The sequence below is a fragment of the Prosopis cineraria genome, unplaced genomic scaffold, assembly GCF_029017545.1.
Source record: "Prosopis cineraria cultivar Desert tree isolate PC_DT_omini unplaced genomic scaffold, ASM2901754v1 PC643, whole genome shotgun sequence".
Lineage (NCBI taxonomy): Eukaryota > Viridiplantae > Streptophyta > Magnoliopsida > Fabales > Fabaceae > Prosopis > Prosopis cineraria.
In genome coordinates, this window is record NW_026555968.1 from 9,067 (window position 1) to 32,013 (window position 22,947).

At 31.8% G+C, this 22,947-nt stretch overlaps 2 protein-coding genes across 4 annotated transcripts; both read left to right on the forward strand.

Annotated features, from left to right (window-relative positions):
- Window positions 1-12,643: 12,643 nt before the first annotated feature.
- Window positions 12,644-14,351, forward strand: LOC129297882 (universal stress protein PHOS32-like). 2 transcript variants are annotated; one of them, XM_054936223.1, is made up of 4 exons: window positions 12,644-13,010; window positions 13,101-13,195; window positions 13,463-13,587; window positions 14,160-14,351. In XM_054936223.1, exons 1-4 carry the CDS (start codon window positions 12,830-12,832, stop codon window positions 14,245-14,247), a joined length of 489 nt encoding a protein of 162 aa, XP_054792198.1. In that variant the 5' UTR covers window positions 12,644-12,829; the 3' UTR covers window positions 14,248-14,351. The 2 variants fall into 2 exon arrangements, with proteins under 2 accessions (XP_054792198.1, XP_054792199.1); XM_054936224.1 differs by having other exon boundaries at window positions 13,466-13,587.
- Window positions 14,352-15,958: 1,607 nt separating this feature from the next.
- Window positions 15,959-21,443, forward strand: LOC129297883 (ubiquitin-like modifier-activating enzyme atg7). 2 transcript variants are annotated; one of them, XM_054936226.1, is made up of 14 exons: window positions 15,959-16,334; window positions 16,709-16,926; window positions 17,304-17,495; window positions 17,586-17,640; window positions 17,741-17,835; window positions 17,964-18,153; window positions 18,289-18,361; window positions 18,460-18,604; window positions 18,676-18,834; window positions 18,924-19,112; window positions 19,281-19,481; window positions 19,563-19,678; window positions 19,818-19,974; window positions 21,091-21,443. In XM_054936226.1, the coding sequence occupies exons 1-14, from the start codon at window positions 16,196-16,198 to the stop codon at window positions 21,265-21,267; spliced, it is 2,106 nt and encodes a 701-aa protein (XP_054792201.1). In that variant the 5' UTR covers window positions 15,959-16,195; the 3' UTR covers window positions 21,268-21,443. The 2 variants fall into 2 exon arrangements, with proteins under 2 accessions (XP_054792201.1, XP_054792200.1); XM_054936225.1 differs by having other exon boundaries at window positions 18,262-18,361; window positions 21,091-21,442.
- Window positions 21,444-22,947: the final 1,504 nt, after the last annotated feature.

Sequence of the window (22,947 nt, forward strand, 5' to 3'; positions counted from 1 at the left end):
TATGTATCTTTTAAGGGTTATGTTTGTAATTTTATTAAATTTTATTTTTTATACTTTTATTGTATTTGTATTAATGAGATTGGTAGAAATGATTTGTAAATAGAATCGGATGGAGTATATTTAAGTAGTTTTCAGTAAAGATCAAAACAATAACTTTGCATGATTCAATATCATATAATCTAAAAGAGGGCCAATTCACTTGATAGGAAGTCTTCTTGTTGTAGTATTGCTTTATAATATCTTGAAGAATATATGAGGATTGCCAATATCTTAAAGTAGGGCCAAATCTAAACTTATTTTTTTACAATGTTCCTTTTTTATTTTTGAAAACAGTGCAATATGACCAATATCATTAATAAAAGTTAACATTGATCATTAATTAATCATAAAATGATAGAAAATGACATAAAAAATTATATAGAATGACCAATAATTTTTTTTGTCCTTCTCTTAATTTTTTGATCATTTTTTTGTCATTTTTAATATTTTTTATTATTTTTTAACCAATTAATAGTCAAAGTTAATTTTGTTAACAATAATGTACCATTTTTAAAAAGTAAAAAAAAATTATATGAAAAATGAGTTTATAGTTTTAGATGCTTTTAAATTTATAATTTAAAAGTCAACTTACCCTTTTATCCTTTTTAATACAATGGAAAATAAAAAGTTAAAGGAACATTTTATTTAATTGCGTTCTGATACTCCTTTAGGGGTTTCTAATGTATATTCATTGTTTCCTTCTTAAACAATAAATATTAATTAGATTCAAGTTCTCCACAATATAATTAAAAATCACAAATTTTATTGACAATTGAATATAGAAAAATAATAACTAAAAATTATCATTTTCCCATGCTCTCTTCAATAGATTTTATGGTATTTGATCGTGTAATGGGTAATCTAACATAATTCTCCCTTATATTATTATCAATAAGAATTCAATGAAAATGAAAATTACACAATAGAACCAAGTTGTTAACGTAAAATAAAAGCTATACTTAAAAAAAATATAAGATAAAAGGGTTCTTTTTCATTATAACTAAAATTAAACCAAAAAAAAGGAGGTCATTCCGAGGATTCTAGGTTAGCCCACTTTGTTGGCATGTCAAATATGATGGGATACGTAAATATTAGTCAGCCATTGAATAGATTGAAATTTTTTCTAACCAACTTGCTAAAATTGACGTGGCCAATTGATTCAATCCTAATTAAGTTAAAGATTGTCATAAAAAAACCCAATGAAATCACTACAAAGAACCTTTCAATAAATAGTACTCATTTCCCTTCACTTTATTGATCACCTTTTAAAATGATAAAGTTGTCCACTTTATAAGTCAATGGATTGATAGTTATGTTTTGTTTCAAATAAAAAATTTAAACTATCTTTAAAAAGTAAGAGAGAGATAAAGAAAAACAATAACATTATATTGTTTATTTATCTTTTAAGAGTCATGTTTGTAATTTTATTAAATTTTATTCTTTATACTTTTGTTGTATTTGTATTGATGAAATTAATAAAAATGACTTATAAATAGAACTAGAGAAAATATGTTTAAGGAGTTAGTTTTTAGTAAAGGTCAAAACTATAACTTTGCACGATTCAATATCATATAATCTAAAAGAGGGCCAATTCACTTGATAGTAAGTCTTCTTGTTGTAGTATTGCCTTTTAATATCCTGAAGAACATATGAGTATTGCCTTTAATATACACTTAATACTACACTAAGTATATAACTTTAAATATTCAGTAATAAAATAGTAGCAATTTAGCTAGAAACCATCACAATACATATCTTATTTTACATTATTTGAAAGAAATAAATTAAATGTGATCAATCTGACAAAGTCATTGCGCATACTTAAGTATATTAAATATAAGATGGTAGTGTGATATGTATGTAGAATTTGTTAATTCCTCGCAATTTAATTAGCTAGAAACCAACATAATTCATGGCGTTGCAGTCTTATTTGTTGATCGTTGCATGTAAAATTTTCATGAGGAGAAGTATGAATGGGGTATGGAATAATGGCCTTTGTTTAAAATTCTTACATTGTTCAAATGAGAAGAGGTCCAAGTGTATAAATGTTAAGAAATGATCTTGGACTAGTAGATAGATGTAAACGAGGAGTTAGTGCATATAACAACAGGCAAACACAATTGCAAACACAGGTGCCATGTGGATGTTTTTGGTCAAATAAAATGATTTAACAATCAAAGTTATTGGTAAGGGTAGAGTTGGTCCTTCGTAAAGATTCATGGGGAAATGGCCAAAAATCGAATTCAACGTTAATGACGTGGGCAACATTAATTAATGGTCCTTTGTTTCTTGTTTTTGAAAACTATTTTTTTAACAGAAAAATTTTAAAATTTGTTTAGATAAATATTTTTTATTTAATTGCTTTCATTTTTTGTTTGTAAAAACAAAAAAGAAATAACTTCAAGTTGTTCTGTTTTATTTTTATTGTTTTTAAAATATATTATATTTGATTATTAAAAAGTATAGTTACTTTGTTATTATTAATTATCATTATTAACTACCTATAACCATCACTATCTATCTATTTTTAATTCTAAAATTATTTCTAATTAACATAACCAAATGAATTTTTATTTTATTTTGTTTTGAAAAACAATTTTAAAAATGATATTACAAAATAGTTTTTTAAAATAAAAAATGATAATAGAAACTAAACAGACCCTAGGCATCCCTCAGCTAATATTTCAAGGACAAAATTATCTTTATTTTGACTACAAGTAGTTTGGGAATTTTATAGAAATTTTTGGAGAAATCAAGATTTATTACTAATTTTAACCAACTTCCTTAATCCATGTAATTTGGTTAAAAATGTGGTATAAATAGAATTGGAGGGGAGTAATTTATAGTAGAAGTTGAACCACACAAGTAAACACTCTAATCTTATTTATAAATTATTTTTAATATGTTTAATCAAAATCATAATAAACAACTTTTTAAAAATTTAATAAGGTTCCACTTACATGCTTTACAAATATAACAAAAAAAGTTATTTTCTTTTTATCTTATAAATAAGAGCAAAAAGAGAGAATACATATGGGCGGCATTACATTGTAGGCAAGGGGGCAAATGCGCCCCTTGAGCTTGGAAAAAATTACAAAAAAAAATTTATATATTTTAATATTTTATATCACTTGATTCAAATATTTTACACCTCTTAATCTAATTTTAAAGATTTTAAATTCAAAAAATTTTTAATTATTTTTTAATTATTAATTTTAAAAATGTTGCAACTTAGCCAAAGTTTCTGACACTATCACTGAGCATATATATATATATATATATATATTCATAATAGGAGGATTTTCCCGAGAATGCCTCCATTTCTATTGGTTTCGAGAAGGATTGGCTATTTCTGTACCAACCAGAATCCTCATTAATTCTTACCATGGAATTAAATAAAAGTTGAAGCAGCCAAACAAACACGCTTATTGATAACATCTTTTTTTCTTTTTTTTTCAGATACTATGAGTAATGGCAGTTGAAAAGAGAGACCTTTTACAACAACTGGGTCTCTTAATCTCTTTGCAATCACTCACTCCGTTTCTATATATAAAATATTTTAAATTAAATTATATAAATTAATAAAAATTAGTTATTTAATTAAAAACATAACAACATTTTAATTTTCTCCCTAATTATTATATATAAAAAATGAATCTTTTTAATAAGAGTATTTATATTTTTTCTTTTCAACTTAATAAAAATATAATAGTCTATTTATTAAAAAATATGTTAACAATCTCTTATATTTAAAGATGAAAAAAATTTTAAAAATTTTTTATATATAAAGACGGAGAGAATACTTTACTATGTACATTGCACTTGGAGAGCCAAAGAAAAAAAATCTAGATGGAAAAGATTTAGAAGGCGCAAGGAATGCAATTAATACGAGTCAGACTTTAAAATTTAAGGTATTGAAAAATTATTCATACGAGCTGATTATTCAATCCAGCGCACCACATTTTTAATATTCGCATTTACACGTTTTTGACAGGAATGCAATTAGAAATTAATCAACGGCAATGAAAAGTTATTAAATAAGCAAAATAACAGATAGGTCTCAAGGAATTAATTAATTCAAATTAAGTCTTAAGTACCAAACTCTAAAAATTTACAAGTTCAACTTTTAATTTTACAACTTTATTGTGACGAATTTACAATTTATTTTTTTTTAAATTTTAATATGGTAGAAGAATAAACAATTTTTTTCCCTGTTAATATTTAGAACACAAGTTGCAAATTCATCACCATAAAATTATAAAATTGAGAGACAAACTTGCAATTCATGGAGTTTAACACTTAAGATTTAACTTGAATTAATTAGTTTCCTAAGACCTATCTGTCATTCTTCCTATTAAATACTTTGAAAATTGAGAATGTCTGCCATTTATATATAATCTGACAAAATAAATTAATCATCAACATTAATATTAATATCATCTGGTTGACAATAAAAAAAATAATATTAATATCATCACTATATGATAAAAGGTTGTAGGAAGCTAAATATTTTACCATAGGTCATGAATATTTGTTATTTGTGCAGGTTCGCTTTAGATTTACTCCATAATCTAATTTTTCTTATAATTTAAATGTATTTCTTGAGGAAGAAAAACTTCTCTCCGTGTAATGGACGGGATCGGGGAAAATCAAGTTTAGAAAAGATTACGAGGTGGCTATAATACAATTTATGTGGCTTTGAATACTTTTTTTTTTTTTGGAATTAAGTATGGATTTTACTTTCGGTGATCTAATTTTTCTTATAATTCAAATATATTTATTGTGGGAGAAAAACTTCTCACCGTTCAGTGGACGGGAGGAACAAAATTATCAAGCTGTTGATTACAGGGTGCCCAGGCCCCAGAATGCAATTAATATGTGGGTTTTGATTTGACTTTGATATTTATGGAGATGAATTATGATAAAAAAATTATCAAACAATTTGAGAGCGTCATGTCACTGAGGTTCAACTAAAAGAATGAAAATGTCTAACTCAAATGAATTAAATTCGTTATCTTTCCATTCAATGCATACTTCATTTCTAATTATAAGATTTAATTTTGAAATTCATAATTACTAAGAAAGTAGTTAAAATTTAGGATTTTAGACTATTTTTCCTCCAAATTTTTTTTATAAAATGCTGGGCATCATGTATAAATAGAGCAATTTTAACTTAAAACCATTTTTTAATTTGGAGGAGCAAAAAACTCCTTCTACCAAGAAGTTGTCTTTTTTTTTTTTTTTTGGCCAAACTCTACCAAGAAGTTGTCTATTTCACCATTTTCTGCCTATGTGTATTTCGTGTGGGCCTCATTACTATCCAACATGACTTAATATTATAGTGTTAAATTACTAATTTACCCCTAAAATTTTTTTTAAGAGTGTTAAACATTCTGAAATCTTCTTAAAATAAATTTTAATAAATATGTATTTTAATAAAATCTTGTTAAAATATTAATGATATTTAACTAGGACAATATTGCTCCATTTTTAATTAATATATTTTTAGCCTAATTGAAAAGTTCAAATCTTCTATAGATGTCTTGAAGTTTTATCATTCTCTCTCTTTGTTTTGTTCCATCCATTCTTTTTCTTACTCTTCATACCTGTGGCATGTTTTTTCTGCTATTTCTTATGTATCTATACGGATTCAATAATTTGCTTTATTTTTAGCATAGTTAGAAAGCATTGGCGTTGTTGGGTTTTGGATACGGAGCATTGTGCCCCTTCTAAAATTTCTAAACATGCCAGAAGAGTAATTTAAGTCCTCAAAAGAGTAGCGTGTCAAACTATTGTGAATTCTCTATATCCTTTACTACAATTTCTTTGAAGTGCCAAAGCGATTTTAGAGATTAGAGTATGGGGAAGTGTGTGAAACACAAAGTTTGCATTACTATGTAATAATTACAATGGGGTGTTCCAATGATAGGAGGAACAAGCAAAGTAACTAGTCTAGGAGATCTAGACTAAGAAATCAGGGTCCCACTAGGCAAGATTGAAGTTGAAGCTGGGCAAGTTGAGTTTGCACAAAGCAAGTTTTGTCTTGAATGTTGAAGAAGAGCCTCAGTTATGCACTCGTTATTCTTTTATAGAAAAGGCAACAAGTGTGCTCCTTTTAATTTGAATTTTACTTTTCAGGAGAAACAATAACTATTTACATTAATCTAAACATCGTGGGTCTGCCTTATTGGGAGAGTGGTAGGGTAAGTGCTCCAAGTTCCTCACTAAGTGGGGGTGTTGCCTTATGACTTGGTCACTATTCTAATAAAATGCAACGTTTCACTAAACTCCTTCAAAGTCCAACCTTAAATGGATCGTGGCATGGCTTCTTATGAATTGGGCCTTAATTGATTGATTCCCAAGCCTATTGCTCCATTTTGGCCTAAACACAAAGTTTTGATCTTTTCTTCCTTCACGTAATTTTGAAGGAAGACTTGTAATTTACATATTATCTTAATTTACAAATCACCAACAAATTTTTTAAAATTTAAAAGATAATTTATGAATTTTATATGAATATTTATAAATAACAATATTTAAATTATTAAATAATAAAATATTTAATATTTTAATAAGATTTTATTGAAATAAATATTTATTAAATTTTATTTTAATAAGATTTTAAGATATCTAGCATTCCTAAAAAAAATTTATGGGCAAATCAGCTCTTTAATTCTATAATAATAAGCCATGCATGTCAAACAGTAATGAGGCCCGCTTGTAATAAACATAGGTAGATAATGGTGAAATAAATGGCTTCTTGATGGAAGGGTGTTTTGCTCATCAAAAAATTATTTTAAGAAAAAATTATCACATTTATTAGTATAGGTGTTTAGTGCTTTTCAGAGAAAAATTTAGAGGAAAAAATGGTCTTTAATCTTAATTTTTTTTATATTTGGTTTTTTTTTCTAACATTGCCCTTAATTAAATATAAGGAATTTTTTTCAAAAGCTCTTTTTATTATGGTTTAATCATTTACTAAGAACATATTTAGAAACATCTTCTAATTCTTCCTAGAATTGTGAAAATGATATCTTATTTTAAAAAAGACATTTTACCCTTTAAAATAATATTAATTAATATTAATATATTAACTATATTATTCTAAGTCACTTTTCATCGTTTTACTCTCTAAAATTTTTCATTTCTATTTCTTGAAAAAAAAAAGATGGATAAAGTATATTTTTAGTGCTCTAACATTATCTACGATTTTAATTTGATCCTTAAATTTTATGAAGTACCTTTTGAGTCCTTTAACTTTGATATAATTAGTTTTAAATGATTATTTTTGTGAATATTTAAAATTTTAATGTAAAAATTTTTTATGATGAACTAATGATATTAGGGTTAAATGAGTGAAAAGGCATTTATAAATTAAAATTAAAGGATCAAAATGAAACCCTATATAAAATTAATAGTCTTTTTTTTAGCTTAGCTTGTCACAACGTATGTGCCGTTCAAATTAATCTCCTCAAGGGAACAAAACAAAAATATAAAAAAAATTATAAAATTTTTTATCCAAAATAAAATAAGAAAAATGAAAATAAGGTCTAAATAAAATAAGTATACAATATTGTCTAAAAATAAAAAAAATATCAGGGGGATTGTTAAAAGAAAAAGGAAACAGAAACATCTAAAAAATATTTTTCTTATCATTTCTAAAAGGACTCTTTGACTAATTTTTTCTTCCCTCCAATGAATTTTTTTTTTTGTTTTGGATTTCGATTGTTTGTTTTGTTCATTCAATTAGAACATCAAATAGTAGATTATTTAGATTATAAAATAAATAAAAAATAAATTAATTAATAATTAATAAATATTTAGATTATTTAGATTATATTTCACCAAAAAAGTACTTTTATTTTATTAACAAGAGAAAAGAAAAACAAACGACTAACTACTAGTAGAGACAAACTCAAGCAGCAGGTCAGAATGGTCTTCCACTACCCACAAGCAAGTTCGGTGGCGAATTCAGAATCACCAACTCCGACGAAAAGGTACGTGCTTCATTGGCCAGAGCATCCGCTGCCATGTTGGTTTCACGGTCGCACAAGATCGTTGCAGCATCCCAATCACGTTCAAACAAGCATCTAATCTTATGAAGCACTGATGCTTCAAAAAAGTAAATGTATCCATATTTTATATTTCTGGATAAGATACTTATAAGATACTTCTGTATATGCATCGTTGTATGATGCCATATGGTGTTGAATACTCGTATCACGTCTAATCTCATTTAGGACAGCAACGTCGTCCCAGTTCACGACCACCAGGTCCTGATCTTGGATAGCATCCACCACCTCCTGGCAATCACTTTCCACCATGATGTTCCTCATACCCCATTCCCAAGCCAGTTTCAAAGCCTAGAGAATCCCCAAAGCTTCAGCAGTAAACGCAGATCCACGTAGGAATTTCCACTGATGATTTCGAGCAAGACCCCCACATGCACCTATACCAGACCTTGTACAAAAAGATCCATCGATGTTAAACTTCACTGTCTCCCCATTCGGTGGCAGCCATCTCAGCTTCCTCGACTCTCTGATATTAGGCTCAATCAGATTCGGTATACTCCAGCTTAGATATGCTCGTCACTCTTTATCTGGCTACTCTTAAAGATCCTCTCATTTCTTCCCAACCAAATGTTTCTGCAAAGTACAGTAAACCAGATCCTCCATTCATACTCAACTACAGACTTAGAACACCCCATGTTCCACCTAACCATGCCATAACGTCGTCCGTAGTAAAAAATCTCCGTTTCCATTCAAGTACGACCAAATTAAGCCATACCTGTTAAGGTTGCAAAAACAGTCACGTAACACATGCAGGGTGGTTTCTTGCCCTTCACGACACACTCCGCATTCGCCAGACTCATGCATACCACGTTTCATTAGTGCTACGTTAGTTAACATTTTATCATTTGCATAGAGCCATAGATGAACTCTACATCGCTGAGGTACCTTCAGTTTTCCAGAGATGATGCCAGCCAGAAGCTCCCATTCCCAGAAGCCTCCCCTCCACTCTGGTGTAAATAAGCTGATTTAAGTGAGAACCGACCATCAGAGGACCATCGCCATATCGGAGTGTCCGTGCGAACACCATGGGTCTTAACAGTAATGCAAGCGATGACATCTCGAATTCCTGGTGGTAAGAAACAACCAAACTTATGCCAATCCCAACTCCCATCTTGTGTGACACAATCCGCTACCTTCTAGTCCACCACCTCACATGGAAGCTCAGCAATTACAACATGTGTTAGCTTACCAACTTGGGAAATCCACGTGTCCCTCCAAAAGGCAGCATATAGAACTCGTAATCCGAAGGACCTATACGTGCAATCTCTCTGTTCAAGCTCCTTTGCCACTCTGTATGATCAACCATGGCCCCGCAGTCAAGGCAAACTCGAAATCTTCCTTATTCTGAAACTGCAAAAAAAAAAAAAAAACAAACATATCCAGACCCAAACTCCAGTGTCTCCACCCTCCACGACTGCCCAACTTCTTTTGGAGTTTGTTTCCCAAGCAGTCTTCCCTGACCATATGATCGAAGAGCCAGATGATGAGGGTTTTTCGCCATTTCTTCGCCAGTCTCTTTGTGAACTCTGGTAGTACGATAATATTCTGTCCCTGTTCCGTTGTTTCAATCTTAATACGGCTCTTCCATCCTTCCCCACTCTACCAATCATCCTCTCCCTCACCCTCATCGCTCTCCGAGTCACACGCAAAAGACTTGTCCTTCATCCACCCCTCCTCTTGGGGGAAAAGAGCATGTCTATCAGTAAGCTTGCCCTCTCCTGTACGTACCTTTTTACGACTACGTTCCAATGGGTCCGCTTCCTCCGTCGAGGGCACCACCATGCTCTCACCCCTTCCCTCTCACTCGTTATTTCCTGTTCTCCTTTTTTCACCAAAAAATAACTAATAATATACTTTACCCAATAAAAAGATAGTTTCCAGCGTTATATTTCCTTTTTCGGCAAAAAACAAAAACAAAAGTTATATATTTCTTTTAGAAAAAAATTAAGCATATAAATTATATTTAATTAATTTTATTAACATTACTAATTTTAAATAAAAAATCATCTTTTAGAATTAGACTAGAATAAATTCTTTGAACTTGAAAAACTAAAAATTTCATGAAGTTTATCTTAAAAAAACAGAGATATATAAGATTTTATATTTTATAAAAATAATAAAATCAAAAATGTTTACACAAAAGTTATGAATCTCAACCCTAGAGACTTTAAAAGAATTTCATGAGACTTGTTTCTAAATTTTAAATTTTAAATTTATGAGTGGTCTCAGCAGATAAATTACAAGTTTCTCTTCATCATTTGCTTTGTCATCCAACTTTCTAAATTGTTTGATATATCAATGTTAGAATAACGAAATATAAGATTAGAGGCAGGGGCAGAACCATCCTTAATAATTAGGGGGCCTAATTTTTTTAAAAAAATAGATTATTAATTTTAAAGTTTTAACATTTATCATACTGACTGGTAAAAAAAGCATTTATCATACTAAGTTTATATAATATACTTATGCTCTCCCCAGTCCCTTATATTATAAGGTGCCTTCCAAAAATTAAAATTGATCTAAATTATAAGATACCCAGTCTAATTAAATATCAAATGATGCTCCATTATTTTATCCCTAGCTATAACTTTAATAGCTTTTTGTAACTTGAACAAAGTATGGGTTTCTCTTTAATTAATAAATGAATAATTAAAATATTAAAGTATTCTTTAGAAATAAAATAATCTAATAATTTTTTTTCTTCGTCTGCTTGAAAAATATTGAGAAGTATACATAAAGAACCAAAGTGTGTGCGCGCGCGCGCCTGTGATACATGGTAGATTATTTTGATTAGGTGGGGCCGAGTTGATTTTGGAGGAGGAAATCAAATCAATGAATTACTCTCTAAAGTATTTTTTAAAAACTTTTTTTAACTATGAATATAAAGGATGATAACAATATTTTAAAATAATTAAATAATTTTATTTTTGTTTTGAAAAAAAATAAATTATTAATTATATTTTTTTTCTATCATTATCATGATATTATTAGGAATAAAATTGAAAAATTATTATATTTTTATATTAGTTTAACTGAATAATTAATATTTATTAGTATGTAGGATTTAATTAAAAATATTTTATATATAAAGATAAAAAAAAAGACTTTGGAGTGAGAGTCTGAGCCACGAGGGTATATACTATTACGGTGTCGTATTGGGTGGAGACATTCGATGACCACATAAGCCAAACTGGCTCAACTTCTTTTACGCTGCCATAACATGATTCAAAGGCTTATTTTCATGACAATATCTCTATGTAGAGTTTGTATCTACCCGCATTGCTTTAACCAGAAATTTTTTCATGAATTATTATCAGAATATTTGCCCAATCCTTAAATGCAAGACTTCTTCCTCGTGATTCGTTGGTCAATATCGCACTCGCCAATCACCCATTACGACGGCGGAGTCAACCCGGAGGTCAGGCCGGGTTCCATCCGAGAACTTAGGGCATGTTTGGATTAACTTCTAACCTTAGTTAGAAGGAACCAAACTAAAGTTAGGAACTAAAAAGTTCAAAAAATCTTGTTTGGATTAACAAAAATTTTCAACTTAAGTTATGTCTAAACGAGCGTTTTTTTAGAAGCCCATAGACCCGGCTTTTTTACCTCGAGCGTTAACGTTTGTCGCTGGAAGCAATTTGCCTTTCATATTTTTATGCTTTCTCTCTCCTCATTCATCTGGCACCAGCTTCGCTTTCTTCCTGTACGTCATCGTCCTCCTTACTAGCATCGTCTCCATCTTCCAATTCCTCAACCCCGTTGTCACCAACGACGGCCGCTGCGACACCATCCTCAACAAGCACCTTGCCGGCACTCTCCTCATCATCTGTGCCTTCAAATGTGTCTTCGCCAGTTTCACTGATAGCTACACCAGTAGCGATGGTGCCCTCCACTATAGCGTTATCATGATCAAAGGGATATGGCCATCTCCAGTGTCGGACGCCGTCGACTTGAAGGCGTACAGGTTGAGCTTTGGGGACTTCATGCATGCTTTGCATTTGCTGTGAGGGAAGGAGCAACCGAGAGTCGTGAGGCTGAAGGAGGGAGAAGATGAAGGTGACGTTGTGTGAGAGAGAAAAGAAGGTCACGATAGTGAGATCAGAGATGGCGAGGATGGTGAGTGAGGATTCATGGATGTGAGTGGGAAATGAGTTTTGGAATCAAATTTTTATTATTCTTTTATATATAAATATATAAAAAAATTTATGTTTATTTTAATAATTAAAAATTTCAACTGACTTTTACCTTAAATCATCCAAATAAATTTTAATTTATCCAACTGACTTTTAAAAAACGATATCCAAACATAAATCACGTTATATTTACTGACTTTTTTTTTAACCTCAGTTTGCTAACTTCAGTTGAATCATAACTTCAATTGTAAATTTTTTAATCCAAACACATACTTACTATTGTTACACTCTGTCATTGTGCACAGGGATACCTACTCGGGGCTCCGATTATCCTTGCGGGTCATTTGTACCTATCAGATCTTTCCAGTAACACAGCCCACTGTGCGATGTCTCTGGAATTCCTCACTGTCCATTCGCACTATTATAGATATCTCTGGAGCTTCCCATTGTTCACAATCATTTCAACTGTATCTAATTTCTCTGAATAAATACCGCGTCAATTTACCAGCGCCTTATTTCAAGCAAGCGTGCGGAAATTAATCGGCGATATCCTCGGCGACGGTGAGCTAAAGCGGAGCTTCTTCCATGGCGGAGACATCGGAAAAGCAAGTGATGGTGGTGGCAATCGACGAGAGCGAGCACAGCTCCTACGCTCTCAAATGGACTCTGGATCATTTCTTCAAGCCTGTACCCAATCCTCTGTTTAAGCTTGTTCTTGTTCATGCCAAACCTTATGCGACCTCCAAACTCGGCATCACTGGGCCCGGTAATGATTCTTTTGCCGTCGATTCTAATTTTCTTTTCATTGCTTCTTTCTGATTTTCTGAGAAAACTGTAAATGCAATATTGTTGCCAGGAATGGCTGAAGTTTTGCCCATTGTTGATTCGGATTTGAAAAGGACGGCCGCCAGAGTTGTTGAAAAAGCTAAAGAGATTTGCGGCAAGAAATCGGTAATTAATAATAATCACTTCAAAAATTCCTTCCTTTAAATGTATCTAACCAGCCATGAAAGCTCTGTGCTGATCTTATTACACACACACACACACACTCTTTTAAAAGCTCTGTGTTGATCTCATTTCGACCTTGCTGATCAGTCGTGTGATCACAATCGGTTCTTCATTTTTTTTTTTCCTAGTCACTGGACAATTTCATTGTGATTTTAAAGATTTTATTCATTCTATATGTGAATGATTTATATGTGTTTGTGAATGTATCAGCAGGTAACTGATGTAGAAGTGGCAGTAATAGAAGGTGACCCAAGAAATGTGATTTGCGAAGCCGTGGACAAACATCATGCTTCCATATTGGTTGTTGGAAGTCATGGTTATGGAGCTATAAAAAGGTTCACTTCCATTTCCTTTAATTTTAATTTGACACTAGCTAGAACTCAAGAATTAAGACTGATTATTGCTTCTTCTTCTTCTTCTTCTTCTTTCTTCTTTCAAATAATTGTTATTTATGATTATGCTATGCATACAAAATTTTTTTCTAAAAAAAATTATATTTTTCCTGCCATTTGGGTTTTAATGGAACCATGACCAGATTTTTCCTGCCATGTTTTTCCTTGAAAAACTGCTACAATAATGGCTATACTTAAAAGGCTGAATTATAATCAAGTCAAAACTATCATAATTGAGTTATAACAAGTTAAAGATTAAAAGTTAAATTACAAGTAAAATAAAATTATAGGATCGAATGATTAATTTTTTTTAAGTTTTCACTTTTATTTTTAATTTTTGGTAAAGTCTAGCTAGCAAAAGCTGCTTCTTGTGTTGGTGGTATTCTACTGGCATTTTATGTATTTTTATTTTATATTTTTGTTTAAAGATATTTTTGGCTATAATTGTTATGTAAACATCATGAAGGTTGAAAGACAGTTAACATGAAAATCATTTTGAGGCTGTGATTTTGCAGGGCGGTGTTAGGAAGTGTAAGTGACTATTGTGCTCATCACGCTCACTGTACTGTGATGATCGTTAAGAAGCCTAAAACCAAACACTGATAATCTTTTTTGGCCTGCCTTTAAATGCTTCTCATTTGTACATATAAAGTGACAATACTTTTCGCAAAAAACGAATCCAATGTAACGCATGTTAGAATGTTACATTCTAGTGGAGTATATTGTTGTGTTGTTAACTAAATAATTATTGTCTAAGCTTATTCTACTTTTTATTCAGCAACAACAACAACAACAACAATGATAATACTAATAATAATACGTTATCTTGAAATTTAATTGAATTAAGCTTGACGTTCTTCTACAAAAATTATATTTGCATCTCTTAAAATTTATATATGGTAATTATCCGTGTCAAGTTAAATTAACTAGAAGTCTCATTTCAGATGGTACATATAGGATTGATTGCCATGATATTATATAGTATGATACTATATACACAAAACCAAAAAGAAATTAAGAGCTTTTCCTATATGTCTATTTAATTGAATTAAATTCAAGCATTGTCAAATTTAATTGAAGGTAATTCTTTTAAAGGTATTTCCTGTATTTATACAAACTCGAACTTAAAATTTTATATTTAAGTTATTATAACCCATTTCATTAGGATAGATGCCTGTTGGTGAATCCAGATATTTTCAGCCATTAACTTGTAAGAACATGCTGGAAAAAAAAAAATATGATATTGTCATCAGAAAATATTCCATCCGAAACCAGAAGGGCAAATGTTGGATTACCTTGCGTGTGATGGGCTGGTGGAAAGTGGGTTGGGTTGGGCTGATTTTTTTTGTTGGGTCAAGACACTGTTTTGAACTCAGTCAATCAGGGGTGGGCTCCTAAGTGCTGACCTACTTAGCCCATCATAATTTTATTTTTTTAAAAAATTAATAGAAGTTCATCAAAATAAACTCTTACATTTAATCCAATTGTTCAAGATGTAGCATAATTAAATTTAAGGGAAAAAGCTTTCAAGAAAAAAATCCACATAAAATAATATACACACATACATATATATATATATATATATATATCACAAAAATTTAAAGTGCAATCCGTATATCCCATACATTCATGTATAATATAATAAGAAAGTATAACATTTATATGGTTACATGTATGGTATAATATCACTCGCTTCACATTTTGTGGGAAGCTAAGATTGAAACTAATAGCAAATACTTTAATATCATTAGTCTATATTCTCATAGAGTTTGAGATAAATTTCATAGGGTATATTTATTTCATAAATTATATACTATTGAATATATAACAAAAAAAAAGGATTGTAGGGGAAAAATATCTGTATTAGGATTTGTACCGATATTTTTAGTTTTTTGTGAGAATTATTTTGTATATATTTTTCTGTTAATTAATCTGAACTCGAGTATGTTAAATCTCTAATATTATTTAGGGAAAGACTTAATACCTACTATTATATATTCGATGTATTTTTATTTGAATTTAATCAAAACAGATATATTTTAAAGTGTTAAAAATATATTAATAACAAGAATTTGTTATAAAATAAATAATATATGAAAAAAAAATTAAACTTCATAATTTAATTCTCTATTATATTGATTCCATTTTTCAAGAATTTATGTTATTGACTTATTCTTGGCAAAAAGGAAAAGAAAATAAAAACCATTTGTGTAATTTATTTTAACAAATTTAAAATTCAGGGTTTGTGGGTCCTAATGATGAATTAGCCTGCGATGCTTGCATTGCAATCATCGTCCAAATAAACAAACGGCGATGAGCAACGGAGCGTAGACCCGGAAAGAAGGCCCGGATCCAAACCCATAAAAAATGAGGAATCATTCCCGTACGATGCTGAATCAGCGAATCCATCTTCCTACCAAGTTTTCAATTCGTCAAAACTACTTGGGACTTCAAAATTTGTAAGTAAACGTATGCCGAAACCAGTTTATTGATTTGAAACTCCACTCAATTTCGAAATTGGAGGAGGAGGAGGAGGAAGAAGGAAACCACTATGGCGGGACATACCCACAAGGGATCCTTACTGCAATTCGCACCTATGCAGAGCTTGGTCGATGAAGGCTTCTGGCACAGATTGTCTTCTTTAAAGCTCAACAAGCTTGGCATTGATGATTCTCCAATTCCAATTAAGGGTTCTTCGCTTTCCTTGCCCTCTTTACTTCTTAACCTTCTATGGAACTCAGACTACGTAGTTTCGGGTTTTTTTTAATTACTTACCGAGAAAGGACAAATTAAGGACACTGGACCAGTCTGATGACTGTGTTTTCCTTTTATATTTTCAATTCTAATTTCAAAGTCTAACCTTTTGTATTTTTTTTTTAAATTTTATCTATTCATGAGGTATCCAAACTAGTGTTGGATAAGGATTTATGCAATTTTTTCTTTTTCTTTTTTAAGGAAATACAGATTCTTTTTGTCAAGTTTTAAAGCTGCAATTTTCACTGTGGGAATAAAGTTTGCCAGCACAATGTAATTTTGATCTTATAGTGTTGTTGTCTCATTGCAGGATTCTACGCGCCTTGCTCACATTCTCAAATATCAAATCGCTTAACTCTTCTAGCTGAGTCCTTACCTTCCGAATCAAGTGAGTCATTATTGGCCCCAGATACTAGCAGTGGCAACAGGAATAGGTGCTCTGTTCCAGGCATACTTTACAATACTAATACTTGGGAAAGTTTCCATGCACTTGACAAACAAGGCCTCTTGAAGCAAGAAGCAAGAAAGGTAATTATTTATAAAGATATCTTTGAATGAGATGACTGAGGAATGAATAATTTCCTATGGGTTAGAGGTCTTGATAAAACGAATACCAAGCCTTTACATAACAATTTAAGCTTTTGAGATGAAATAGTTCTTGGCATGGCATCAAACACTTTTTAGACCAATTGGTCCATGTGTTTCAGCCTAAACGGCTTTTGCTTGAGTGGCTCCTGGATATTAATTAATTTGCATGGCGAACGTGTTAAATACATCAAAATCTTCCATCCAAAAAAAAAATCTTGAGCCCTTACATAGCAACTCAAGTTTATAGGATTTAGTGGTTCTTGACCTGATAAAATTAAATACTCACGTAAGCTTATTCTTTTTGGGGCAAAAAAAAGATCTGGGAGGACATTCAAACTGGAAAAGCTATGGAGGACTCTGCAGTACTGTCACGATTCCTTCTTATTTCTTTTGCTGACTTGAAAAAATGGATCTTCCACTACTGGTTTGCATTTCCTGCTCTTATGCTTGATCCTCCTGCAACTGTCAACTATCTAAAGCCAGCTTCTCAGTGGTTGAGCAAAGAAGAGGTGCTTTTGCTTTATATATTGTTAATCGCATATATGATTAGATGACTGCTCTTAAGTTACTATTGGACTTGTTTCATTATAAAATGACAGGTAGAATCCCTCTCTGCAGCTTGTAATGAGTGGCGTAACTCAAGGTCAACAGCAGGTACATAAGCTACCATCTGGCTGATTTGTTGTAAATATTTATAATTTGTTGCTTCCCTTAAGCTTTTGAAGATTTACCTAATTATAATAGTATGTGGCAGATGTTCCATTCTTTTTTATCACCATAGATCCAAACTCTTGTGCTACTGTCAAGCACCTAAAGGATTGGGAGACTTGCCAGAGTGATGCTTACAAGGTCTTAATTCTTAAATTACAATAATTTAGTATTGTCTTTATGGAATTACTTTGTTCTGGTGAAGCAATTTCTCTGGATGACAACTTATAGATGCATTTTGACTGAAAGTTACTTCGTTCTCTCCACAGACCCTCTTTGGTTTTTATGACCCATGTCATCTTCCAAATAACCCTGGCTGGCCTCTACGCAACTTCTTAGCACTTCTTTCTGCAAAGTGGAATCTTAAGAGAGTTCAGTTTTTCTGCTACAGAGAGAACCGTGGTTTTGCAGATATGGACTTGTCCCTTGTTGGTGAAGCATTGATTAAAGATTCCCAAGGTAGAGCTACTGAAATTATTTGACGGACTTGATCTCTAGCTGTTTATTTATTTATTTATTTTCAATTTAGTATGTTATCTTTCTAACTTAAGAGGAAAGTATGTATAGGGGTGAGTGATAGTCTGCCTAATGCAGTTGGATGGGAACTTAACAAAGGGAAAAAAATACCAAGACGTATTAGCCTCTCTCAATCTTTGGATCCAACCAGGTACCTCATTTTTATTGTTTTCTCTGTTCTTTGTTGTGTTCTTGTGTTACTTGTGTCATTTCTTCTACTTTTTTATTTTCATACTCGTATCTTTACAGGTTGGCAATATCTGCTGCAGATTTGAATTTAAAGCTTATGAGATGGCGTGCTTTGCCTTCATTAAACTTGAGTTCCTTATCTTCTCTCAAGTGTCTTCTTCTTGGAGCAGGTACACTTGGATGCCAGGTTGCTCGCATGCTTATGGTGAGTATAGTAACATTTTGGTTTTATTGTTTTCTCTTCTTCTCGAAGTGTTAAGCTTGTGAATGTTGTAGGCATGGGGTGTCAGAAAAATTACACTACTAGACAATGGGAGGGTGGCTATGTCTAACCCATTGAGGCAATCCCTGTATAATTTGGATGATTGTCTTAATGGTGGTGAATTCAAAGCTACAGCGGCTGTTAGAAGTCTTCAGCGGATCTTTCCAGCAGTGGTAATTGATTGGGCCCTGAAGCTTCCTTGATGCTTGACCCAAGCATTTTTTTTTTCCCCTCATACTGGCATGCTTTTTGGTTTTTCCAGGAAGCTGAAGGTGTTGTAATGGCAATACCAATGCCTGGGCATCCAGTACCTTCCCAAGAAGAGGATAGTGTACTTGAAGATTGTAGACGCCTGTCTGATTTGATCGGTGCACATGATGCAGTTTTCTTATTGACGGATACTAGGGAAAGTCGATGGCTTCCATCACTTCTCTGTGCTAATACTAACAAGGTTAGTCAATTTAATCTTTTAGATGATATGCATGTCATTGTCTTGCTCCGCATCTCTGTATCACATTTAATTAACATTTTGAGCTGAAGCATATATCTTTTCCTCCTTAGCTTGATTGTATATATTTAATTAGCATGCCTTACGTGGATACTGTTTATCTATTTGCAGATTGCAATTACTGCAGCTCTAGGGTTTGATAGTTTCTTGGTCATGCGCCATGGAGCTGGCCCTCTCAGCCAAGGCCCTGACCTAAGTACCGAAACTGCAAATTCTTTATGTGATGATGTGCATAAGCTTAATGTAAACAATGCAACAGGGAAGGGAAGATTGGGCTGTTATTTCTGCAATGATGTTGTTGCACCAACTGATGTAATTTTCCTGCATCATTATTATATATTTGAATACATACGCACATTTTATCAAGTTCTAAACATTATGGCCTTTCTGCAGTCAACCTCAAACCGCACTTTGGATCAGCAGTGCACGGTGACTCGTCCAGGGCTTGCTCCTATCGCTTCATCCCTTGCAGTTGAACTTTTAGTAGGGATTTTACATCACCCTCAAGGGTAATGCGGCAAACAGTAATTTTATTATTTCCCGTGCAAAGATTTTTAAGGAATTATGACAGAGATCCTTAGCAGAAACTTCCATCTGCTTTCCTTCATATATCTCCCTGAAACTCACGCCTTGGCTATATTTTGTCAGGATATATGCAGAAGGTGAAATTAACTCCAGTGTCAGTGGAACTACGGAGCAACCTCTTGGTATTTTACCACATCAGATTCGGGGTTCCCTTGCTCAATTTTCTCAAATGACTCTTGTTGGTTACTCATCCTCCAGTTGTACAGCTTGTTGCCAGACCGTAAGTTTGGTGGTGATTAGAACTCATGATAACACATTTGCAAATTTTTAGTGTGTGCCTCAAATATCATCATTGCCTCCCGCAATGCCCCTGGATGTGGTCAATTGAACTCCCGAGTAATATAGCTTGACTGTGTGCTTGAAAGAACTTCGTGATGCTACTACTCAGATGTCATCAAACTACTTTTACTTAAAATTTCCTTGGTCTACAATAATTTGAATGTTTAAACCTTAGACCTCCTTCTAACTGCTCACACCTCTCATCATTAGATCACACCTAGTGTCTTACTTCTGCTTAATATTTAATTATAGAAACTTTCTCAAATCCCTTCTAGATTTGATGGGTCAATGTGAGCAACATAGACAACCAAGTGCAAACATTATAAATTCTAAGATATCTTGGGTAAAAACAAAAACCAAAAATTGGGAAGATTGGTAATTTTAATGAAAATATGTTTGCTGCTATATATAATCCTTCCCTTCCAGCCAATTATTTGCATAAATGGATTGCTTATGTTGAAATTCTTGTGGCATGTGCTTGACAAATGTCGAGTTGCCTTCATTTGTTTTTTTTTTTTTTTTTTTTCAAGTGCTGATTTTATACCAAATGCTGCGGCATTGTTTATGGGATGTATATTTCAAGACTAGACTAGTTAACACTTAAACATTTTTTTAGGTTTCTTGTCTCTTGTTAGCATGAAGCATAGACAGTTCAAAAAATATCTATTTTGTATTTGACATGATAAAGGTTTTTTAAATTTTCATGCATATATTTGCCCATATTAGTGTCCATGCTTTCTAGCCTGATTGTTGTAAAATTACAACTGTACTTTAGAAAGCAATCTTATGGAAAGTAACACCAAAATAATGACTCTGGGGGTGTCTCATCCCATCTCTGTTATTTATTTTCTTTCCCCTAACCCTCTCCTGATGCCCTATATACATTCTCCAAAGATTTGATTTGCAGTGAGAATTATATCTGATGATATATTGTTCTGGATATGATTCCTCTGTAAGAATAGAAGAGTGATTAACTTTTTCATGATACATGCATGATCCACTGGGAATTTCCAGATTTCTTATCCTTTTTTTGGTTGGCGATATTACAACTGTTCAGGTTGTATCTGAATATCGGAACAGAGGAATGGAGTTCATACTTGAAGCAATTAATCATCCTACCTATCTAGAGGATCTCACTGGACTAACAGATTTGATGAAATCAGCTACCCTATTCTCATTGGACTGGGACAAAGAGATGGACGACGACGACGACGATGACTGTGTTGAAATTTAACAATCAGCTAGACTTCTGTACTGCTTTTGCTAACAAACATTGCCAATTTGCACGAAAAGCTAATTTAAATAACTCATCCTCATCTTACCAGCTGCATTGGCTACTGTACCTTTCAATTGTACAAAACTAATTTTCATGTAATTTAAATTATTTCATAATTTTCGCTAATGATGCAATTATATATATATATATATATATATATCCCATTTCGTTGCTGAAGAATTGTGCTCCGCCCAGTTCTGCATGGCATGCTTATACCGTGTAATTTTTGCCATCTTATTAACATTGACTTGCAGTTTGTTAATGTGAGACTTAAAAAATAGGGAAAATCACATTTAAGGATTATTTAAGCAAATTATTCACTGACAAAAACTAATAATAAGTCTCATTCAACAAAAAAAATTGCGTTTTCATTTTAACAATAATTTATTTCTAAAATTTCCTTGAGGAGGCATTTAAATGTGATTCTTCCTAAAAAAATTTAGGTTGGTTCTTTTATTTTTTTCCGGCCTAGGAGTGTTTATTTATTGAGTTTGATTTCATATCCAACAACACATAATCAGATCATTCTGATCGATTTTGCAAAAAGGAATACTTTGTCAGTTTCTTTGGTTTGATTCATGAAGTGATTTAATTATTTTTCTTACATCGTGTTTGACTGTGCACGCGTTCTTTAGTTCTTATCCAAATTTAAGACATTCAAAATTCAATCTCAGAAATATATTGGTAAAAAAGAATCCCCGGCACATTATATTATCATGGGCTTAACGTATAGCTCAATCATTGTAAAAAAATTTCTTCCCATTGGCTCATTTTTAGTTGAATTAAACTTAGTTAAATTGTATGCCAAACTCGGTTAAATTCCTCATGTATACCAAAAAATAACCTAGTTAAATTGCCAATCGGTCTGAGTAAACTGATTTTTAAGCTACAAACATTGGACCTAATTTTTTATAACAAAAAATTTTAGGTGAGTTGGGTCTTAATGATCTACCAACACCATGACATATTTTCAGATTCAAAAATACTTACAGATATACTTATAAGTTGCTCTCTAATATGATTGTTATATTGATAGTAGGATTTGAATCCAACAGTACCTTAAGATTTGGATTTAATGATTGTACTTAATACAGGCACTAAGTATTTATAAAATATAAACTGTTAAAATTTAAATCAATAATTATAAACTTATGCTTTACTTGAGATTAATGAATAAGTGAGTTTATCTAAACAGTTGATCTAAATTTCAATAACTCAGATGATACAAACACTCAATATTTATACTAAATACAGTCACTAAATTTAAATTCCAGTGCCTCATAGGTCATGAGTCAAATAACTACCAAACGGATTAGTCTTTATTAACATGTTTGACTTAATTTGTATTTGCAGTTTGACTTTGAATACTTTGTTTTTAAGGTATGATTTGGTTTCTAACATTCATGAGGATTTGAAAAGCTAAACGTATATTTGAAAACATTAGCCAAATCCATTTCGAACAACACTCTGATGAAAGCATTTTCACGCTACACTTTCATCCTATAATTTTTTTTTTCAAAAAACAACTTTTAACTTTTAAAAAATTGTCAAAAAAAAAACATTTTTTTCAAAAGTTAAAAGCTAGTTTTCCAAATAAAGGATTCACGCTGCTATGCACTAGAGTTCTAGAAACCTATT